The sequence below is a fragment of the Natrix helvetica genome (assembly GCF_964273705.1).
Source record: "Natrix helvetica genome assembly, chromosome: 1".
Taxonomy (NCBI): domain Eukaryota; kingdom Metazoa; phylum Chordata; class Lepidosauria; order Squamata; family Natricidae; genus Natrix; species Natrix helvetica.
Genome location: NC_138548.1, coordinates 283,812,686 through 283,831,639, shown reverse-complemented (window position 1 = coordinate 283,831,639; position 18,954 = coordinate 283,812,686). Strand labels below are relative to the sequence as shown.

Genomic DNA, 18,954 nt, shown 5'->3' with positions numbered 1-18,954 from the left:
CTCCTGACGGTCCCTAAAGCCTTCGGAGCGCTTAAAACGACCCTCCGAGCAAACCGGAAGTCACTTCCGGTTTGCTCGGAGGTTGTTTTGAGCGCTCCGAAGGTGGCAGGGAAGCCTCCTGACGGTCCCTGAAGCCTTTGGAGCGCTCAAAGCAATCCTCTGAACAAACCGGAAGTGACTTCTGGTTTGCTCGGAGGGTCGTTTTGAGCGCTCCGAAGGTGTCAGGGACCGTCAGGAGGCTTCCCTGGCACCTTCGGAGCGCTCAAAACAACCTTTCGAGCAAACCGGAAGTGACTTCCGGTTTGCTCAGAGGGTTGTTTTAAGCGCTCCGAAGGCTTTAGGGACCGTCAGGAGGCATTTCATTTACTATTTCTAAAATCCTCTTATAAAGCCTCTGGAGCCTGGGGAGGGTGAAAAAAGCAGGTAAAAATAGGGGATTGCGCCTGTAGTGCGCACGTGCACTGGGGTGGTGGGGTTGGCGTATTGCATTATGGGTGTGGCACACCCGCACACAAACCGCCCTGCGCTCCCACTTATGGCATGCGAGCCAAAAAAGGTTCGCCATCGCTGTTCTACAGTATGTAAAGAAGGATGTGTTGTGTTTGTTTTGAAAATAAAATAAAAAAACTTTTATAAAAAAAACAGAAGTTTAACAAACAACGTAACAATTTCGCAACATATCCATATCAGGGAGGGGCTCGACACTCCTCTCCCACTATGAGAAGAGGCGTATCAGGTAAGTACCAACGCCCTTTCTCCATAGTGAGGGGAGGAATATCCAGGATGGGAAGTACCAAAGCCTACATGTCCCTAGGGAGGGTTACACATTTGAGCATACGCCCAAACCTATGCCTGGTGAGGCGTGTCCCCCGCCCTGTGAACAGCCTGCAACACCCTATGTCCGAATGAGGCTTCCGCAGAAGCAAAGGAGTCCAACATGTAATGAATGGTGAGGGGGGGGAGACCCCATGGCTGCCCTACAGATCTCAGATAGTGAGGCCTGCATGGCCCAGGCCGCTGAAGTGGCCACGCTTCGTGTAGAATGTGCTGTAATAGAGCTTGGTGTTTGCAGACCCTGTGCCCGATAGGCAGAAGCAATACAGGTTCTTAACCACCTGCCTATTGTGGTGGAAGTCACCTTGTTCCCCAGGGACCCCAGCTAGAAGGAAACAAATATGCCTTCCGACTTCCTGTTCGGCCTGGTTCTTCTGAGGTAAATCCTCAGAGCCCTCCTCACATCCAAGGTGTGCCACTTCCTCTCTAATGGGTGAGAAGGGTCCAGGCAGAAATTGGGCAATATCAGCTCCTGCGAGCGATGGAAGCAAGAACAGACCTTGGGTATGAAGGAGGAGTCCAACCTTAGCACTACCCTGTCCTGGAACACACAGAGATCTTCCCTGGTAGACAGAGCCTGCAGTTCGGATATCCTCCTGGTGGAGGTGATGGCCACCAAAAAGGCCACCTTAAGTGTCAGGAACTTCAGAGAGACAATATGTAATGGTTCGAACAGAGGGTCTGTCAGAGCGTCCAACACCTTGTGTAAGTCCCAGGAAGGGTACTTGTGCACCTTGGGCGGTTTCCTTGAGGAACCACCTGACCATCGGATGGTGCGTCAGTGTCTGAGATCTACCCGACAGGAGTACCGATGAAATGGCCGAGACCTGTCTCCTAATCGTGTTGGGATCCAACCCTCTGTCCAGCCCTGCCTGAAGGAAGTCCAGAACGTGTGCAACAGTGGCCCGGACCGGATTGTGGCCCCCAGAGATGCACCATGTTGAAAAAGCCCACACTGTAGCACTGTAAATGTGCTCCGTGGAGGGTCTGCAAGCTGCCTGGATAGTCTGTATAACCCTAGGGGAGAAGTGATCTTCCCTCAGGATGCTCCACTCAAGCGCCAAGCGGTCAACTGAAGCCACTGAGGGTCTGGGTGTTCCAGCGACCCCTGACTGAGGGAGATCCTCTCCTGGAGAATCCTCCAAGGCCTGTCCAGCGAGAGGGATTGGAGATCGGCAAACCAAGGCCTTCGGGGCCAGTGTGGGGCAATCAGTACCACCTCCGGCCCCTCCCGCAAGATTTTTTGTATGAACCTGGGGATCAGGGTTAAGGGTGGATAGGCATAGAGGAGCTCCTGGGGCCAAGGGCCGCGGAGAGCGCCTACTCCCTCCGCCCCGTGTCCGGTACCTGGAGTAAAACCTCAGGAGCTGGGCATTGAGAGGGGTGGCGAATAGGTTGACCTCTGGGCATCCGAAGCGCTCTGCCAGCTCCTCGAAGATTGGTGGCTACAGCTTCCACTCCAAATTGTCCACCTTGGTCCGGCTGAGCCAGTTGACTCCACCCCTGGTATATGTTCTGCCCTCAGCGAATGCTGTCTAAGGTCATAGGCTATCTGAGGTGCTCCTGTGTTTTTTCATAGTTGGACACACAATTCTGAGTTTGTGGTGGGTTCAGGCATGGGGCCTGGCCTGTCTGACCCTTTTGCCATGGCCAGAAGGGTGCTATGATTCTATGGCTAGGATTAGCTCAGAAAATTTCTTGAATGTATTATGAATTCTTTGAGTTTAATTCACTTGTCGGCCAATAGGGTGCATTGCAAGACTTTGTAGATGCAGGCGCAGTTCACGTGTCAGCCGCTAGTGTGTTGCCAGACTTCGTAAATGCAGGCGCAGTTCACATGTCAGCCACTGAAATACTTTGTAGAGGAGCCACTGAAATACTTTGTAGAGGAGCAGTTTGTAGAGGAGCCACTAGTGGACGCTGCCTGTGCCTACTGTCTGGAGTGATTGGTAATGGCGCCTTCCTTGCTGTTAAAGGACGGAAGGCTGAGTCAATCTTGAGCCAGTGATATTTGAACTGCCAAACTGCAGCTAGCAGTCAGCTGAAGTAGCCTGCAGTACTGCACTCTAACCCCTGTGTCACCTCGGCTCTAGTTGCCAAGGCTATTCTGCTGGTTAAATTTGTCAAGCTGACTCTTCAATTTTGGAATTCCTAAGGGTCTTTACCCGAACTTGGAACCCGTTTTGGACCTGGCTAGTTTGGTACCTTCTTTAGGGGTTGAGCCCTTCCCAAATAATTCATGAACAATAGTAACCAATCCACAAGAGCATAACAATCTTTTCAACTGAACTACATCTGCCTTTTGATCCTTTGATTGCCCGAAGGCTTTGCACACACAAGGTAAGTTGATGTTGGGATGGTTGGGGTGTTATTTATCATGCTTTATCATGCAATTCCTGAATCCCTTCCCTTGGAGTTCAATTAGATGGAAACGAGGTCAATCTTGCTTTCAAACAAGGAGAGAGAGGAAATATGTTTTTCTAACTTTGCAGGATCTGCTTTCTCAGTGTATCAGAGAAGAACAAAAACAGGCTTTTCAGAGCAGATTGAATCAGCTAGGTGGTAGACACTGCATTTCTCATGCAACTCTTGGCCCCTTTTTAACACATTTTCTTAATCACAACAGAGTCCTTCATCTCAGGAGAGATAATCAGCCTTTCTCACTGAAACGGGATGTTCCTCTTTGCTCCAAGAGTGGGTGGGGGAAATCCTGGCAGCTGATTTCAGTTAGACTGCAAACAGAGTTTGGGATTCAACTTCAATGTCCCTTTTACTCGAGGGGAGCTCAAAATATCCTCATCTTTATACTGTTCTGCCTCGGGTGGTTGCCCCACCCCCATGCCTGCAGAGGTAGGAGGGAGACTTGAGGAAAATGCCCGGTAGTGAAGGTGACTGCCTTCCCTGGATAGAGCCCCAGATGCCTGAGGTATCAATGGGGATCCTCCTCTGTGATCGCATCAGGCTCCAGACCAGGGGGAGCCTTCTTGCTGATGGCCTTATGGCAGATGCGCGGGCTTAATGCCTCTGCCTTTCATATTTAGAAGTAGGTTTCGGAAGCTTGGAGCTGGAGCTTGTCTCTTTAGCCGCCCTGGAGGAGGTGTGCTTCATTTTGCTCTTTGCCTTGTCGCCCTCACCCTTGGATGAACCTTCAGGGGTAATCTCTAACTTGATTGGAGGCTCTTCTGCCCTTCCAGTGAGGCTGCTGGCTTTAGAAGCAAGGTCTTGATTCCTGCCTGTGTCCTCCAAGCTGCAGGAGGCCACCATCTTGGGCCACGTGAGGACTCTCCTCCCCCTTCTTTTCAAATGGCGCTGCGCGGCAAATACAACAGCCCTGCCAGTCAGGGCTTTGAAAAAGCAGCTTGTGCTACTAAGAGCTGCCGTGCTCTCTCCTGTGGCCTCCTGCTGTTAGCTCGCTGAGAGTCTTGCCGCCCCCTCCTCCAGCTACTTTCCTTTCTCTTCCTTAAAGGGAAAGTTTTTCCTTAAAGGGAAGACCTTCTTTAAAGGGAAAACCTCAGCCGCAACCTGAGCCTCATTGCCCTGTTTGGGCTTCTCTGGCTAGATAGGCACTCAGAAAAGGATTGAATAGGGCTTGCATAAATCGTGATAGCAAGGTTGCCGGAACACAGGATGACAAAGCCCGAGGTGTCGAAGGGAATCCTCACCTGGAGGGAGGGGTCCCCTTCTGCAGATCTGCCAGGTTAAGAGAAACCTGGTAATCTTTCCTCAGGTTCCAGGCTCGGGGGGGGGGGGGTGTCTTCCTGCTGCTGGCCTTGTGGCAATGCGCTCCAAGGCTTGGTGCCTCTGCCTTTCATACTTGGAGCTAGGCTTGGGGGGGTTGGATCCACAGCCTGCCTCTTTATAGCCCCCTTGGTGGAGATATGCTTCCTTTCTGGCCTTTGCCTTGCCTCCTCTGCCCTTGGCTGATGCCTCTGAGATGGTTTCTAACCTTTTTAAGGGCTCCTCAGTGCCTCTGGTGGGGTTGCTGGCTGCAATGCTGAGTGCTTGGTTCCTGCCGGCCTCCGCTGAGCTGCTCGGGGCCACCATCTTGGACCACGTGGTTTCAAAATGGCTCCCGGCTCCAAATTCAAAAAGCTCCTCTTTGCTGGAGCATGTGGAAGCGGATTGTGCTTTTGCAGGCTTCCGCGCGGCTTCCGCTGCCGGCTCTCTCTCGCCTCCCCCTGCCTCCCGCAGAGCCTCTCCGGCTCTCACCTTGTTCTCTGGTGATTGCTGCCAGCTCGGGCACTCAAGGGCGTTTTAAAATGCCATGGTTCATCACTCAACCCGAGGGGAGTGAGGGAGCGCTCCGGCGCTCTTAGAGCCTCCTTGGGCGTTGCTCTTGCTGCAGAGGCCTCTGCGGAGCTTGCTTGCCTGTCTCTGGTGAGAATCCTCACTTACTGCCCTGGGTCTCGCTCTGTGACCTGGGCTGCGCATTGCCTTAGCGGTTGCTGCGTGGACTTTCTACCCTTGCTGGGGGTTTCCTCAGCCTCTAGTGATTGATCAGGCAGCGTGGAGACAATTTCAATCGCTTTTGCAGCAATTTAAAAATTTTCCTTTAAGTTTCTTCAGGATCTCAGGATGAACACAGCCGTATGTTGATGGACTGAGTCGGTAACTGGGTGGAGCCTGGTGACCAAGGTCTGGTTAAAAGAGCTTATGTGACTCAGTCCAATCAAGAGAGGACAAGGACAACCCATCCTGGATATTCCTCCCCTCACTATTGAGAATTACAGAAACTAGTATAATAGTAAGCAAGTCAGCAATCCAGCTGGCATATGTCATCTTATAAGACCCAAGGAGACCTGCCTTCTCCACTGCACTTGCTCTTTGGAGAATATCCTTCCACCCCGAGTTCCCAACTTGTGTCTTCCCGCAAGCATTGGCAAAAGTTTTATTGGATAAAACCATCCATTAATATGAATTTGCCTTTTATACACAGCATTGGGGTGGGGATACGTGGCAACGGTTGGTATATGTGTTGTATTCTTTCATATTTTTCTCTTTGCAGTGGTTTGTTTTTAATTCTTTGTAAGCCATTCAGAATCTTTTGACAAACAAGCAGCCTAAACTCAATTAAAAAAAAGGGCATCATTGGCTTTCAGAATTTTGTAGAAGTGGATACCAAGCAGTTTAGTACACGGATAATGCATATATAGATTCAAACCCTACAGCTACACAGGATTGGGAAAAAAATAACAAATGCTAATCTGCCTTAACAAAGTTGTATCCCAACATGTGATGTTAGTACATAAATATTTACTGTTTCATTATAGCGTACTTTTTGTTGTCTCTCTTGATTCCCATGAAAAAGTTGTGGTTACAGATTTAGGAGGCAATATGTTGTAAGATAGGCTTATTAAATATACTAATGGTCTAATATCCTGTATTAATATTTGTCTCATACAAAGTTTATATAATTAAATACTTGCCTCTGTAATGTCTCTGCTTTCTTCTTCCTCTTCCATCTCTACCTCTTCCTCTTCCTCTTCTGCTTCCTCCTCTTGGCTCACATTTTCTGTATTTCCATCATTCCTGTCCTTCACTTCTAAAGAAAGTTTTACAAGGTATTATTTTTTTTACAGATAGGTTCCAGACGGATAGGTTCCAGACGGAGATAGGTTCCAGACGGAGCTTGGGCCACCTCCTGTGGATTTGACCCGCCCCCGAGTGGAGGACCTGGTAGACGCATGGAATAGTGCGACTACCGGGGCCCTGGACCGGGTGGCGCCTTTGCGGCCTCTCCTGCGGCGACGAACCACCCTGGCTCCCTGGTTTACCGAGGAGCTAAGGGTGATGAAACGCCAAAGGAGACGCCTAGAGAGTCGTTGGAGATCCTCTCGTTCCGAATTTGACCGAGCACAGGCACGAGCCTACTTGAGGACGTACCTTGTGGCATTAAGAGCGGCCAAACGTCAACATTGCGCCGCCCTTATTGCGTCTGCAGATAACCGCCCTGCCGCCTTGTTTCGGGTGACTCGTTCCCTCTTGTTTGAGAGGCCGCGGGAAGCCCCTTTACAGGGTAGAGCAGAGGAGTTTGGGAAATATCTACATGACAAAGTCGCTCAAATCCGGATGGGATGGACCCCCTTCAGTGGTTCAGTAGAGACGCCCGTGGCGAGTCTTGAGGGTCCGCTTTGGGAGGAGTTTGATTCGGTTGCCATCGAGGATTTGGACAGGTTGCGTGGACGTCTGCGACCCACCACATGTTTATTGGACCCGTGTCCCTCCTGGCTTGTACTGGCATCCTGGGAGGTTACACGTGACTGGCTCCTGGTCCTAGTGAACACTTCGTTGGGTGAGGGGTCTCTACCAGCCGCCTTGAAAGAGGCGATGGTGAGACCCCTGCTCAAGAAGTCTTCCCTGGACCCGACGGACCTAGTCAATTACCGTCCAGTCTCCAACCTTCCTTTTTTAGCGAAGGTTGTAGAGAGTGTGGTGGCACAGCAGTTCCCACGCCACCTGGAGGAAAATGATTATCTAGACCCGCGCCAGTCCGGCTTCCGACCCGGGCACAGCACGGAGACGGCCTTGGTCGCATTGGTGGATGATCTCTGGCGGGCCAGAGATAGGGGTTGTTCCTCTATCCTGGTCCTATTAGACCTCTCGGCGGCTTTCGATACCATCGACCATGGTATCCTGTTGCACCGGCTGGAGGGGTTGGGAGTCAGGGGCACCGTGTTACGGTGGTTTGGCTCCTACCTCACTGACCGGACGCAACGTGTGTTGGCAGGGGAGCAGAGATCGACCCGGAGGCCTCTCACATGTGGAGTGCCACAGGGTTCGGTACTCTCGCCTCTCCTGTTCAACACATACATGAAACCGCTGGGCGAGATCATCCGTGGTTTTGGGGTGGGATATCATCTGTATGCTGATGACACTCAGCTATACATTTCCACCCCAAACCACCCCAATGAGGCCATCGAAGTGATGTCCCGGTGTTTGGAGGCCGTACGGATCTGGATGGATGGCAACCGACTGAAACTCAACCCTTCCAAGACGGAGTGGCTGTGGCTTCCGGCGCCCCGGTTCAACCAGGTGTTTCCATCTCTGGCCATTGGGGGCGTGCAACTAGCCCCTATGGAACAGGTGCGCAATTTGGGCGTCCTCCTGGATGCCCGGCTGTCCATGGATGACCATGTAACAGCCGTGGCAAGGGGGGCGTTCCATCAGGTTCGCCTGATGCGCCAATTGCGCCCCTTATTGGACCGGGATGCCCTACGCACAGTCACCCATGCGCTGGTGACGTCTCGCCTGGACTACTGCAATGCTCTCTACATGGGGCTTCCTTTGAGATGCACTCGGAGACTACAGTTGGTCCATAACGCGGCCGCGCGGGTGATCATGGGGAGGACTAGATTCTCCCCTGTAACACCTCTCCTGCGCGAGCTGCACTGGCTTCCTGTGGTCTTCCGAGTGCGTTTCAAGGTCTTGATTATGATCTTTAAAGCGCTCCATGGCACAGGGCCTAGTTACATGCAGGATCGCATCCTGCCCCACACATCCCTACGACCAATCCGCTCTCACAGAGAGGGACTTCTCCGGGTGCCGACCGCCAAACAGTGTCGGGGGGCGACACCCAGGAGCAGAGCCTTCTCTGTGATGGGCCCAGCCCTGTGGAATGACCTCCCCCGGGACATCAGGATTACTTCCGATCTCCGCTCCTTCCGTGTACAACTGAAAACCCACCTCTTCCAACTATCTGGCCTGGCTCAACCGTAATTTTCTCGTACTCCTCCTGACTGTCTGTTTTTTAACATTTTGAATTTGGACTGTACATGGGGTTTTGTAATTAGGGTATTTTAATGGTTTTTAATTGTCTATGTATTGTATCTGTTAACCTCCTCCGAACATGTGTGTCTTTGTACTTATGTATGTCATGGATTTATGTAAATGTTATATGTTTTTTACTCCATTGTACGCCGCCCCGAGTCCTTTTCGGAAAGGGAGCGGCTAATAAATTTAAATTATTATTAATTATTATTATTATTATTACAACAATAGTGTCAGTTTTGCAGACCTCAATGCAACAGACAAAATTCCTGATATGTTTATATAATTTTATGACGTATATGAATTTGGGTAATAACAATACCAAGGATTATATAACAGACAACTGGGAATAATCAACACCTACTCTCTCAACTGATATATTAAAATCGAACTTTCGTGTACTGCAAAAGTCATCGTTCCTTTCTCAGAAATCAAGACCTTTTTTGAAAATGGGCAATTTTCCAAAACACTTAGTCATTTATGAGTTTGGGACACTTTTACTTACCAGGCTTTTTTTCATTTGATTCTTCTTCTTCTTCCTCTTCCTCATCCTCTTCTTTTTCTTTCTCCTCCACCTTCTCTTCTTCATTTACATCTGGTTGAGGAGCATCTGTCTTTTTGTATTCTGCAGCACTTGGTTGTTTTGTCTGAAATAAAATGTTGAAAGGGTTTTCAAGTTCAGTTCTTCTAAAATGGACTGTTTTCTTTCTCAGTTTATCAAACAAAATGTTTAAAATCAACTACATCCATACACACCTTTCCAGAGCAGCAGAAAAGAACAATGAGAAAAACAGGAAGAGCCACTGTCAAGATATATACTATCCAAAGCCAGGGACGTTCTTCAGCAGCAGCCATCATTTGGGTCACGACACCAGGCTAGAAGATAAATTTAAATCTAAATATATGTATATGCATTTGGTATAGCAAACCATATAGTTGCCAGAGATATATAATTCTATCGAATTATTAACACATACCTACAACAACTTTATAGCATGGTACTCAAATCTTTAAGTTACATTAAGTTACTCTAAGTCATATAAATTAATATATTTATAGAACCCTCACCCTATTTATGCAATTGTAAAGTATATTAAATGTTTGAGATGATTAAGGTAATTTCTAAATCTCTTTAACTACTAACATTTCCAAATATTAATTACTGCAACAGTTTCATCACTGTTGTAACTAATATTCTATGAGAGCAATCTAAGGGTTGTTCAAGATGATTAAGCATGCATATTTGAGAGTTATCTCACCATTTAGAGTTTCTTGAAATTACCTACTGGAAAGAATGCTAGAGCACCCTGACTGAAAAACTCAGGACTGAAGATCTGTAAAGCTATTGCTAGCAATGGGTTTTCACAGCCAGTTGAATCAATTGGTCAATAGACTAGCAGTTTTCACCTGATAGGATACAGCCTTCTTCTGCCTTATTTTCTTTAGAGAAAATACTTTTGATCCTAATGTCTGGTATTAAACTAGTACTTTATCTAAGGCTACAAATCTTTTAAAAAAGGACTTATCTAGCCATTAAAAAACAAAGAAAAATGAAAATGAGTTAGCATACTCCATCTAATAACACCTAAACAACATCATGAATAAACTGAATAAAGAATACTGTGACTCTATTTGCCACAGAGAAGTTTTGTTTCTTTTTTCTCAAAGAGAAACATACAAATCAATCTGTTTAATAGAAAAGAAAAAAAAGAATTTCTGAATTCTATTTTATGCTGCACTATTAGGAAAAAAAACTTTTCTTTCTCACCTCAGCAGCACCATCAGCTGCCTTCTTCAGGCCCCATCCATCATTACCCCAATCATCTGCTACTGCTCGCTCAGTACAGATGATGAAATTGTCAAAGAATATATCTGAAGTCATAGACCACAATTCAAGTCCCACAGCATTAAAGGGGGTCATTTTGAATGGCTGCAAGTCTTCAAAGAAGTCGGGGTTTGGAATCTTCCTTGGCTTCCAGATGCCCTAAATAATGCACAGACATCACTGAATCAATTCTGTAAGTCTTAATTACTCAGACATTTTAATTAACACTTAAAACATTCCATAACTGAACATATTAATAGAAATCTTAATATCCAATTAAAATATTATGAAGAAGGCTGTAGAAACACTGTGGTGATCTTCAGGGAGACATTGCCCGAGCAGACATTGACAAAATATAAGTCGTAGTCTATTGCCATATAAGGCAGCTTCTATAGTTACTTAAATTATTCTCTGTAGCATCACAATCTTGTGGCACTTTATAGACGATTAATTACAATTCATTAGTTACATCTGGATTTTAATGGAGACAACAACTTTATTTTTTTGTATGGGAATGTCTTATACAAACACAAACAGAAGCAAAGCTAGAACAGGAGAAGGAAAAGAAAGCAAGGTAAAAAGGGGGAAAGCAGTGACATTTTTCAATGCAGTAGAATTTAAAACAGTCTGAAAATTTTGCTTTACATATTAGTAAGTATTAGGAATTTCTATAAAAACAAATTAATCCAATCAACAAAACTCAGAAACAAAGTTTCATTTTTTTCTGTTTTGGACATAAAGTCCAGAAGCAGTTTTCAAGTAGAAACAAAACTGGATAGATTCTTTTCTTTAATTAAAGTAGTTTGTTTTGCCATTTCTGTCAACTTCTCATTCTTCCATAATGAGACAATGGCTTCATTTCAGATTAGATTTTTGTTTCATTCCACCTTTATTTTTTATGTCAATGCAGTGAACAAGCCCAATACACTTTTCTGCTACTTTCCTCACAACAAACCTGTGAAGTTAGTTGGGTTGAGAGAGAGGAACTTGCTCCAAGTCATCCAGCCAGCTTTCATGCCTAAGGGTGGACTAGAACTCAGGTTCCTGGTTTCTAGCCTTGTGAATAATCTTACCATTGGTACACTGATTGTATTGTCACCTAGTTGCTCGTAAACATATTACTTTTTATGTGTACATTCAACAACAGAATGGTCCTGATTTTATTTCTTCCATTCACTTGTCTATGACCTCGCACCTTCCAAACTATGTGAATAAAGATACTAACATCTGAGAGCAGAATTTCACACACTGGATGAAGTAGTCTTGTAAATTTATGCTGTAGCAACTTTTAAGGAGCCACAAGACTATTTCTGCTTTTTCATGTAAAATTTTCTGAAGGGGCGAACTGGGACTGTCACGGAGTTCTGAGTCAAGAGGAATGCTATTGTAGCCTGTGGCACCACTGCAGGTCAGATACGGATAGCCAAAGGGCTGGATGTGGCCTGTGGTCCATACAATGCCCAGGGATGATGTAGAGGTAAATTCACAAGCTTATTTTCTATAAATAACCTCCCATCTGTATTTCAAAAAGTGTTATAATTTAGTATAATGTATAATGACCTGACAATATATCTAGTTTAACATTGAAATAATACATAAACAAACATTCCTTGACAGAGATTTTAAAAAATAATATACCTGATAATTGGGGTTATCAATCATAGTAGGCTTCCATTTGCCTTTATAATTTGGATTATCAATTGTGGGCCGTTGCCAGGTACCACAGCCAGGAGCAGATTCACATTTGGGATTTGCAATCTGGGGTGCCTCCCACTCTCCATCCATATCTTCATCCCTGAAACATGAATTTCTGCTTTAGGACTTTCTCTTTCTCATAAATGCAGAGTATGTGCATGGGAGAGACATAATCAATAGCAATTAAAGGTATACTTAATCCAATATAAAAATACAGTATAAATTACAGTATTGAAATGTTAGAATTTTATTTAGGTTAGCATAATATACATCCATCACTGAAAAATTATGTAAAATAATGTACTAGTACTATACGGATTGCTTCCATTTATTGACCCATGGTCAGGGAGAAACTTTGTGCTACAATATACAGTTGAAATTCAATTCATATTGACCTATGCTATGAGAAAGTATTTGCCCTTTTCAGTCTTGTATCTTTGCTACTATTACCAGAACCTCATGGATCCTACTGAAATAAAGAAAATCTGTGTTAACAAGTAACACTAAACTTAGGTGTTTGCTTGATTTATTTCACGAATTAAATCATCCATCATATGATCTTTGAGTATGAAAAAATAGTTGTCTCCTGCTTGAGCAGGGGGTTGAACTAAAAAGCCTCCAAGGTCACTTAGTCTGTATTTAGTAACTGTTTGCAATCAGCTTTAACTAAAATGACTGCAACAGAACTCTTCCAGTAATTGATTAGTCACTCGCTTTTCTATGTACTAATTTTAATCCATTTGTCCTAGTAAATTGCTCCAACAGGGGAACATTTGAGAACTTTCTGGCGCAAACTATTCATTTCAAATTATGCAACAAAATTTCTGACATTTGCTGACTTTGATTTGGCCATTTCAAAACACTATATCTGTTACTCTTCAATTTTCTATAAACGTGTGTGGACGTTTAGTCCTTAACTTACAGCCATTCGTTTAATGACTGTTCAAAGTTACAACAGCATTAAAAAAAAGTGACTTATGACTGGTCCTCACAATTATGATCACTGAATGAGTATTCTTAGGACCATGGCCTAAAGCTAAATATATTGTGAGATCAGTATTAACTTACCAATCCTCTGGTTTTTCTGCATCAGGATCAGCTACATATTCTGGCTCATCATCCAACCAACCTTCTGGCTTCCCAGCATCTTCATCTGGAATTTTAGCAGGAGCATCCTCATCCCTATAAAAAATTAACAATCAAAATTATGTTATTTTATTTACAATTTAACATGGTTTAAAACCAAAATGCCAGCTTTTTCAAATATTTATTAGTTGTCCTAGCCAAATCAGTTTTCATTTACTGATCATTTGTTCAGTAACAGTTTGAAGTTATAATATGCTGAAAATTAATCTGACGGCCAATTAGTACAATCATTTACCACCTTTTGAGTGTCCCTTAATCATGTGATCATTAGTCAGTACATGCTGTCCTGTGCCTGTCTGGTTTTTTTTAGCCTTTGCAGAGAAGAGACTGGAAAGAAACCAATTGAAAGAGTACGCTATTTGCTTTTCTACACTGAAAGCAATGCAACTGCACCACCAGCATGAAAAGACCGATTAGAGAAATCACTTGCTTCAACCATGCACCTTGCAGAGCAATGATTGGACAGGGATCACGAATGTATTTTAAGCTGTTTGCATAGCATGCTTGCTACGGTCAGACTGCAAGTGTGATCACATTGCTTTCTATGTTGGTAAGCAGGCACTCCTGCATTCCAAAGAGTGGGAAAATGATTAGGAGGCAAATAAAATCTGAAGATATCAAACTGACTAGTCTTATCTTTTTCCAGTCAGAAAATGTTGCGGTCATGTGATTTCCTATTTAATGAACTTTCTCTTAATAAGGGAGTTGCCAATCCCAGTTAGTTTATAAATGAGAAACAGCTGTAGAACCTGGTAGCTTATGCAACTACCTGAAAGTGACCAGGCCTTAATCAGTTCCACAGGGAAGGATATCTTTGCCTCCTAGGAGGCAGCAGAGAACACACTAGGCAAACAGCCAGTGCTAACACCTTCCTCTCAGGGTATTCCCCATTGTATGTTTCTTCACTCACTTGCAATCTCTTTCTCATCAATTAACAGAAGGTAGTCCTCACTTAGCAATAGCAATTGGAATCGTTAACTTTAACCTCTGTGGCTAAATAATGTAGTCATAAACCACAATGTCACATTATGACTGCATTATTTAGTGACAGCAATCATGGCACACTCTGTTGCCATTGTTAAGCAAGGACCTCCTAATTTCCAGCAAGCCAGGTTCCAACAGGCCAAGCCAAGGGGGAAGCGGCAGGAGCTTGCAAGTCTCAGGTGGCTTACAAATTGCTTACAAGTAAGATAGTAAATGACTGCTGTTAGGTGGGGGAATATGCATGAGAATGTGCAGGTGACTGCCAAAGTATGGCATTACATGGAACAGCCAGCCGGGGGAGTATGAACATGTGATTAAGAACGTGTGGTAAAGTGCAATGGCTGCTGACAAATGCGCAGTTGATTCTCAAGGTCCAATGAGAGCACAGCAGGGGTGGATGCTGTTAGGTGGGAAAGGGTGTGCGAGTGACTGATACAACCCTTGCACAAGAACTGGAGTGGGTGTTTCCAGATATAGGAGTGGCTGTTGAGGAACAGAAGAATATAGTGGGGTTGACTGTTGCCAGATGGGGAAGAGTGTGCTGGTGAGTGATGCAAAAAGGTTGGAGGTGGCTGCTGCATGGTGGGGGAAGGTGTGCAAGTGGCTGCCGAGACATAGATGGAACATGGATAGCTGCTGTCCATGGAGGAGTGTGTGTGCAAGTGACCACCTCAAGTTGATGTATATTGGGGGTGCCATAGCCAGGCTTCTTGGAGGAAAAAAGCTATCAGAATTCAAACAACTTACAGGAATGACTTGTCAGCTTCCTACTGAGTTTGCTTCTGGCAAGCCAGCAGGGAAGATTGCATGATGTAGGATGTTGCAATGGTTATTAAGTGCAAGCTGGTTGCCAAATGCCCAAATCATGATCATATCACTTCAGGGGTGCTGGGACAACCAGAAGTTTGAGAAATGATGTTAAGTATCATAATTTTGAATGGCCATTGAATGGTTAACTGAGAAGCAGCTGGAATTCTATGTGCATGTCCTTAGTGTGCCTTTCAAATGTCAACTATGTTTGCTACAGAGAAAAGCCAGAATAGTGTGCTGACAACATCCCAGTTGTACACCCTAACTCTGCCAAGAGCTGTACAGTTACTTTAGCGAATGTTTGCAATTTGACAGTGATGAAAAAATAACTGCAACCAATCTTTCACATTTACAAACCTTCACAGGACTCTAAAGCAAAGGAAAGCTGAGGTATGATCATAAGAATAGTTGCAGCTTCACATAGTGACTTAGAACGGATAGTTCTATTTGTGGTCTCAAGGGGTACCTGTACAAGTGATGATGTACAAGGACTTAAAGGTGCTTGCGGATTGGATGAACAGGAATAAATGTGTCTCAGCTCTAGCAAGACTGAAGGTCTCTGTGTTGTGGGGCTGTTTCTGGAGCCATTCCAGTGAATAGCACTCCCTCAAATAGAGCTGGTGTGCAATCTGGTTGTCTTGCTGAACCCATAACTACTGTTCAAGGAGTAGATTAAAGCTATGGCTAGGACAGCCTTTGCACAGATTTATCTCACATGCAACTTGTGCTCAGGATCAACAGGCTCTGTTTATAGTCATTCATGCCTTAGATGCTTCCTGTCTGGATTATTGCAATATAGGACTGCCTTTTAAAAGACTCAGAAGCTTCAACTGGTCCAAAATGCAGCAGCAGACAATTCAGGATGCACTGAGGTTTGGCAAAGTAGCACCTCTACTATGCAAGTTGCACTAGCTTCCAACAGATTTCCGGGTGCACTTCAAAGGGCTGATTTTCACTTCTAAGTCCCTACATGACATGGGACCTCATTTCCAATTATTTCTGTGATCCCACCATACTAGAAAGAGGGGTTATGTTCTAGATTTCCTTAGTGAAACTGTCTCATCTTGCAGCAACAAGATGACAACATGCATTCTTTGTTGCAGCTCCTCTGTGGAACAGGCTCTTCCTGGAGATTGGATGGCCCTGATATTGTTAACCTTCTTGAAAGCTGTAAAAGCCTAGAGCTCATATAAGTAAGTCTATGACTGAAAATAACTATCAGGTTACCTTAGTTTTTGTATTCCATATTTGTTTTTAGCATTTTGTCTTGTGACCTGTACAGTTATTTGCTTCCAATTAGTAGCCATATACAGTTAAATAAAAAAATGCAGAGTTACTGAATAGATGATAGATGAGATTCCCTAGCTTCAGCACTTAGTATTTTTACTCCCTTTGCCTTCACTACAGCAAGGAATGCAAGGCAATATATAAGAACATTTCTGAAAAATTGTCAGCTTGCTTGCTAATGCCCTGAATAAAGGGAAACACAACAGTGCTGATGAGAAAATTCATGAAAAAAAGTAAAATCACAACCGTAACATTCTCAGCCTACAAAAGCTCAACCTCTTTTCTCAGATTGCAGGATAAAGCTGGGCTCAGTGCATCTCACTAATGAAGCTATTAAGCATGCCTATCAATTAGTACAAAGTGAGATTGTCTCCAATTCCATAATATAATTTACACCAAAGAAGGCTATTATAGAAGAGACGGGATTATGGTACAAAAAATGAGCTAGTCTCACCTTCTTTCATCCTATTATAAAAATAAAGGGTCTTCAACAAGTACTCACCAATCATCTGGTTTAACAGCATCTGGATCTGGAATCTTAGCTCTCTCATCCCAATCTTCTGGCTTCTGATCATTTGGGTCTTCTATCTCACGTGGAGGATTCACAGGAGGGGTCATATCAGATAGTAGATTCCCAGTGTTTACAACAGTTTGATCAATCAAAACTTCAAAGCTGTTGTCTGGATTCAAGACTATGATAAAAATCCAGAAATATAAAGATAAAATGAGTTCAAAAAACCTGCCATTATATTTTGATCTACTGCCTTCCTATTTATAAGGCATTGTGAAGGGATCTTGTGAATGAAATGCAGCATTAAAAATATTTCACCAAATTCAAACAAGCAATAATATTTTGGTCCGCTAGACTACTCAAAAATTTCATGGAAATCATATATAGACAGTCCTTGACACAACCATTTGTTTAGTGGCTGTTAGTAGTTAAAATTGAGTTATGACAAGTTTCCACATTTATGACCATTCCAACATCCCCATGGTGGCATGATTAAAATTTGGGCACTTGCAACTGGCATGTATTTCTGACAAATGCACTGTCCCCAGATCATGTGATCACCATTTTAATTTTCCCAGCCAGTTTCCGACAAGCAAAGTCAATGTGGGAAGCCAGATTTGCTTAATGACCACATGATTCACTTAATAACTGCAGTGGTTTGCTTAACAACTGTGGCAAAAAGGTCATAAAACGGTTTGCTTAAGAACTGTGGCAAAACGCACTTAACAACTTCCTTGCTTAGCAATGGAAATATTGGGCTTAACTGTGGTTGTAAGTCGAGAACCACCCAGTTGTCCTTATCAAAAACCAGTTCTGCCAAATAGAGTTCATTATAAAAATCATGGGGATATAAAAAAAGTTATTCTTTACAATGTAGTCCGTGTGATAAATTAGAGCAGGAAATCAACTCTCCATGAAGGCAAAAACTAGCTTTATCGAGATGAGTCATAACAGAATTGTGTAAAGCTGATTCTGCTATACTTCTTATATGCCCATGAACCAGAGAGGTCTCTGACTGAGTTTCTCAGTCATTAAAATAGTTTCATTCCCTTTTTCATAAATAACATTTTTGCATATTTTCATCAAGGTCACCTTCCTTATTCACTATACCAGTTGAAAATGCTCCCTGTCTTGCCTTCAATAATTACTATATTACAATTTCACCCATAAAAGTATCCAAGTATGTGTCTGCTTTACCCAGTGTATAAAGATGTGTCTTCTTATCAGTAAAAAAATTCTTTAAATCTGCCTCAGGACGTTTGGCATGTTTCTCCTCATATTGGCCAGTCTTTGGATTCTTGTGACGAAAAATGAAGTGTAACTTGTAATCTTCACCACACTTGTCTGGACCAAACATGATTGTGTATGGAGTCTTATCATGGAATTGGTCCTATGAAAGATATAGATAGGAAAACCTTCAAAATATAAATTAACTTTTAACAAAACTTTCATTTTACACTTTACTGCACACCTAATTATATTTAAATTTAAATGAGCCTACTAACCACCTCTCAGCTAGCAGATTTAATTCAAAACGAGGAAGGGGGAGCAAATCCTTTGTTAGGATCTCTTTTTTAGTGCAAAATAAACAACAAGTGCCCAAATAAAAAAAGAATGATATTCTAACTAATGAGCAATAGTTTTCATTTCTTAGCAGTTTTCACAAAAAATGCATATGTAACCTGAATGTCATTAAAATAAGGGGATTTATGATAAACAGTAAGTGTTCAGTAAACTGACATGTCATCATCTTGTTAAAGTAATAAGATGATTTGCAAGAGTGTAATCCAAACAAATAAACATTAAGATCTCAAAATTAAAAGATTAACAATACTCACCAAGTTTAAATCATTAGATTTGGTAAGCAGTTTCACATATGCACCGCCACATTCAATTCCATTTTGGAAGTTGACTTCATACCTAAGTTTGCAACGTAAGAGGTTAGTCATTTTTTTTAAAATCCTATTGAAAATGATTTCACATGCCACTACATTAACATTTGTCTACCAAAGCTTACATTTTTGTTTGCGTTCTTCCCTCCTCTCAATTCCTTCCTAGGTTTCTCTCCCAAAAATTACATTTACTTACACACACA

At 43.6% G+C, this 18,954-nt stretch overlaps 1 protein-coding gene across 2 annotated transcripts in view; it reads right to left on the bottom strand.

Moving 5' to 3' along the window:
• Positions 1-18,954, bottom strand: part of CANX (calnexin) — a 38,502-nt gene that overhangs the window by 4,564 nt on the left and 14,984 nt on the right. For both annotated transcript variants that reach the window (XM_081949875.1, XM_081949876.1), the window contains exons 6-14: positions 18,698-18,779; positions 18,057-18,249; positions 16,851-17,040; positions 13,190-13,303; positions 12,065-12,221; positions 10,370-10,585; positions 9,358-9,477; positions 9,107-9,248; positions 6,261-6,376 (exon numbers count right to left, since the gene is read on the bottom strand). In XM_081949875.1, coding sequence (XP_081806001.1) covers positions 6,261-6,376; positions 9,107-9,248; positions 9,358-9,477; positions 10,370-10,585; positions 12,065-12,221; positions 13,190-13,303; positions 16,851-17,040; positions 18,057-18,249; positions 18,698-18,779 — 1,330 coding nt within the window. The remainder of the gene's footprint in view (positions 1-6,260; positions 6,377-9,106; positions 9,249-9,357; positions 9,478-10,369; positions 10,586-12,064; positions 12,222-13,189; positions 13,304-16,850; positions 17,041-18,056; positions 18,250-18,697; positions 18,780-18,954) is intronic.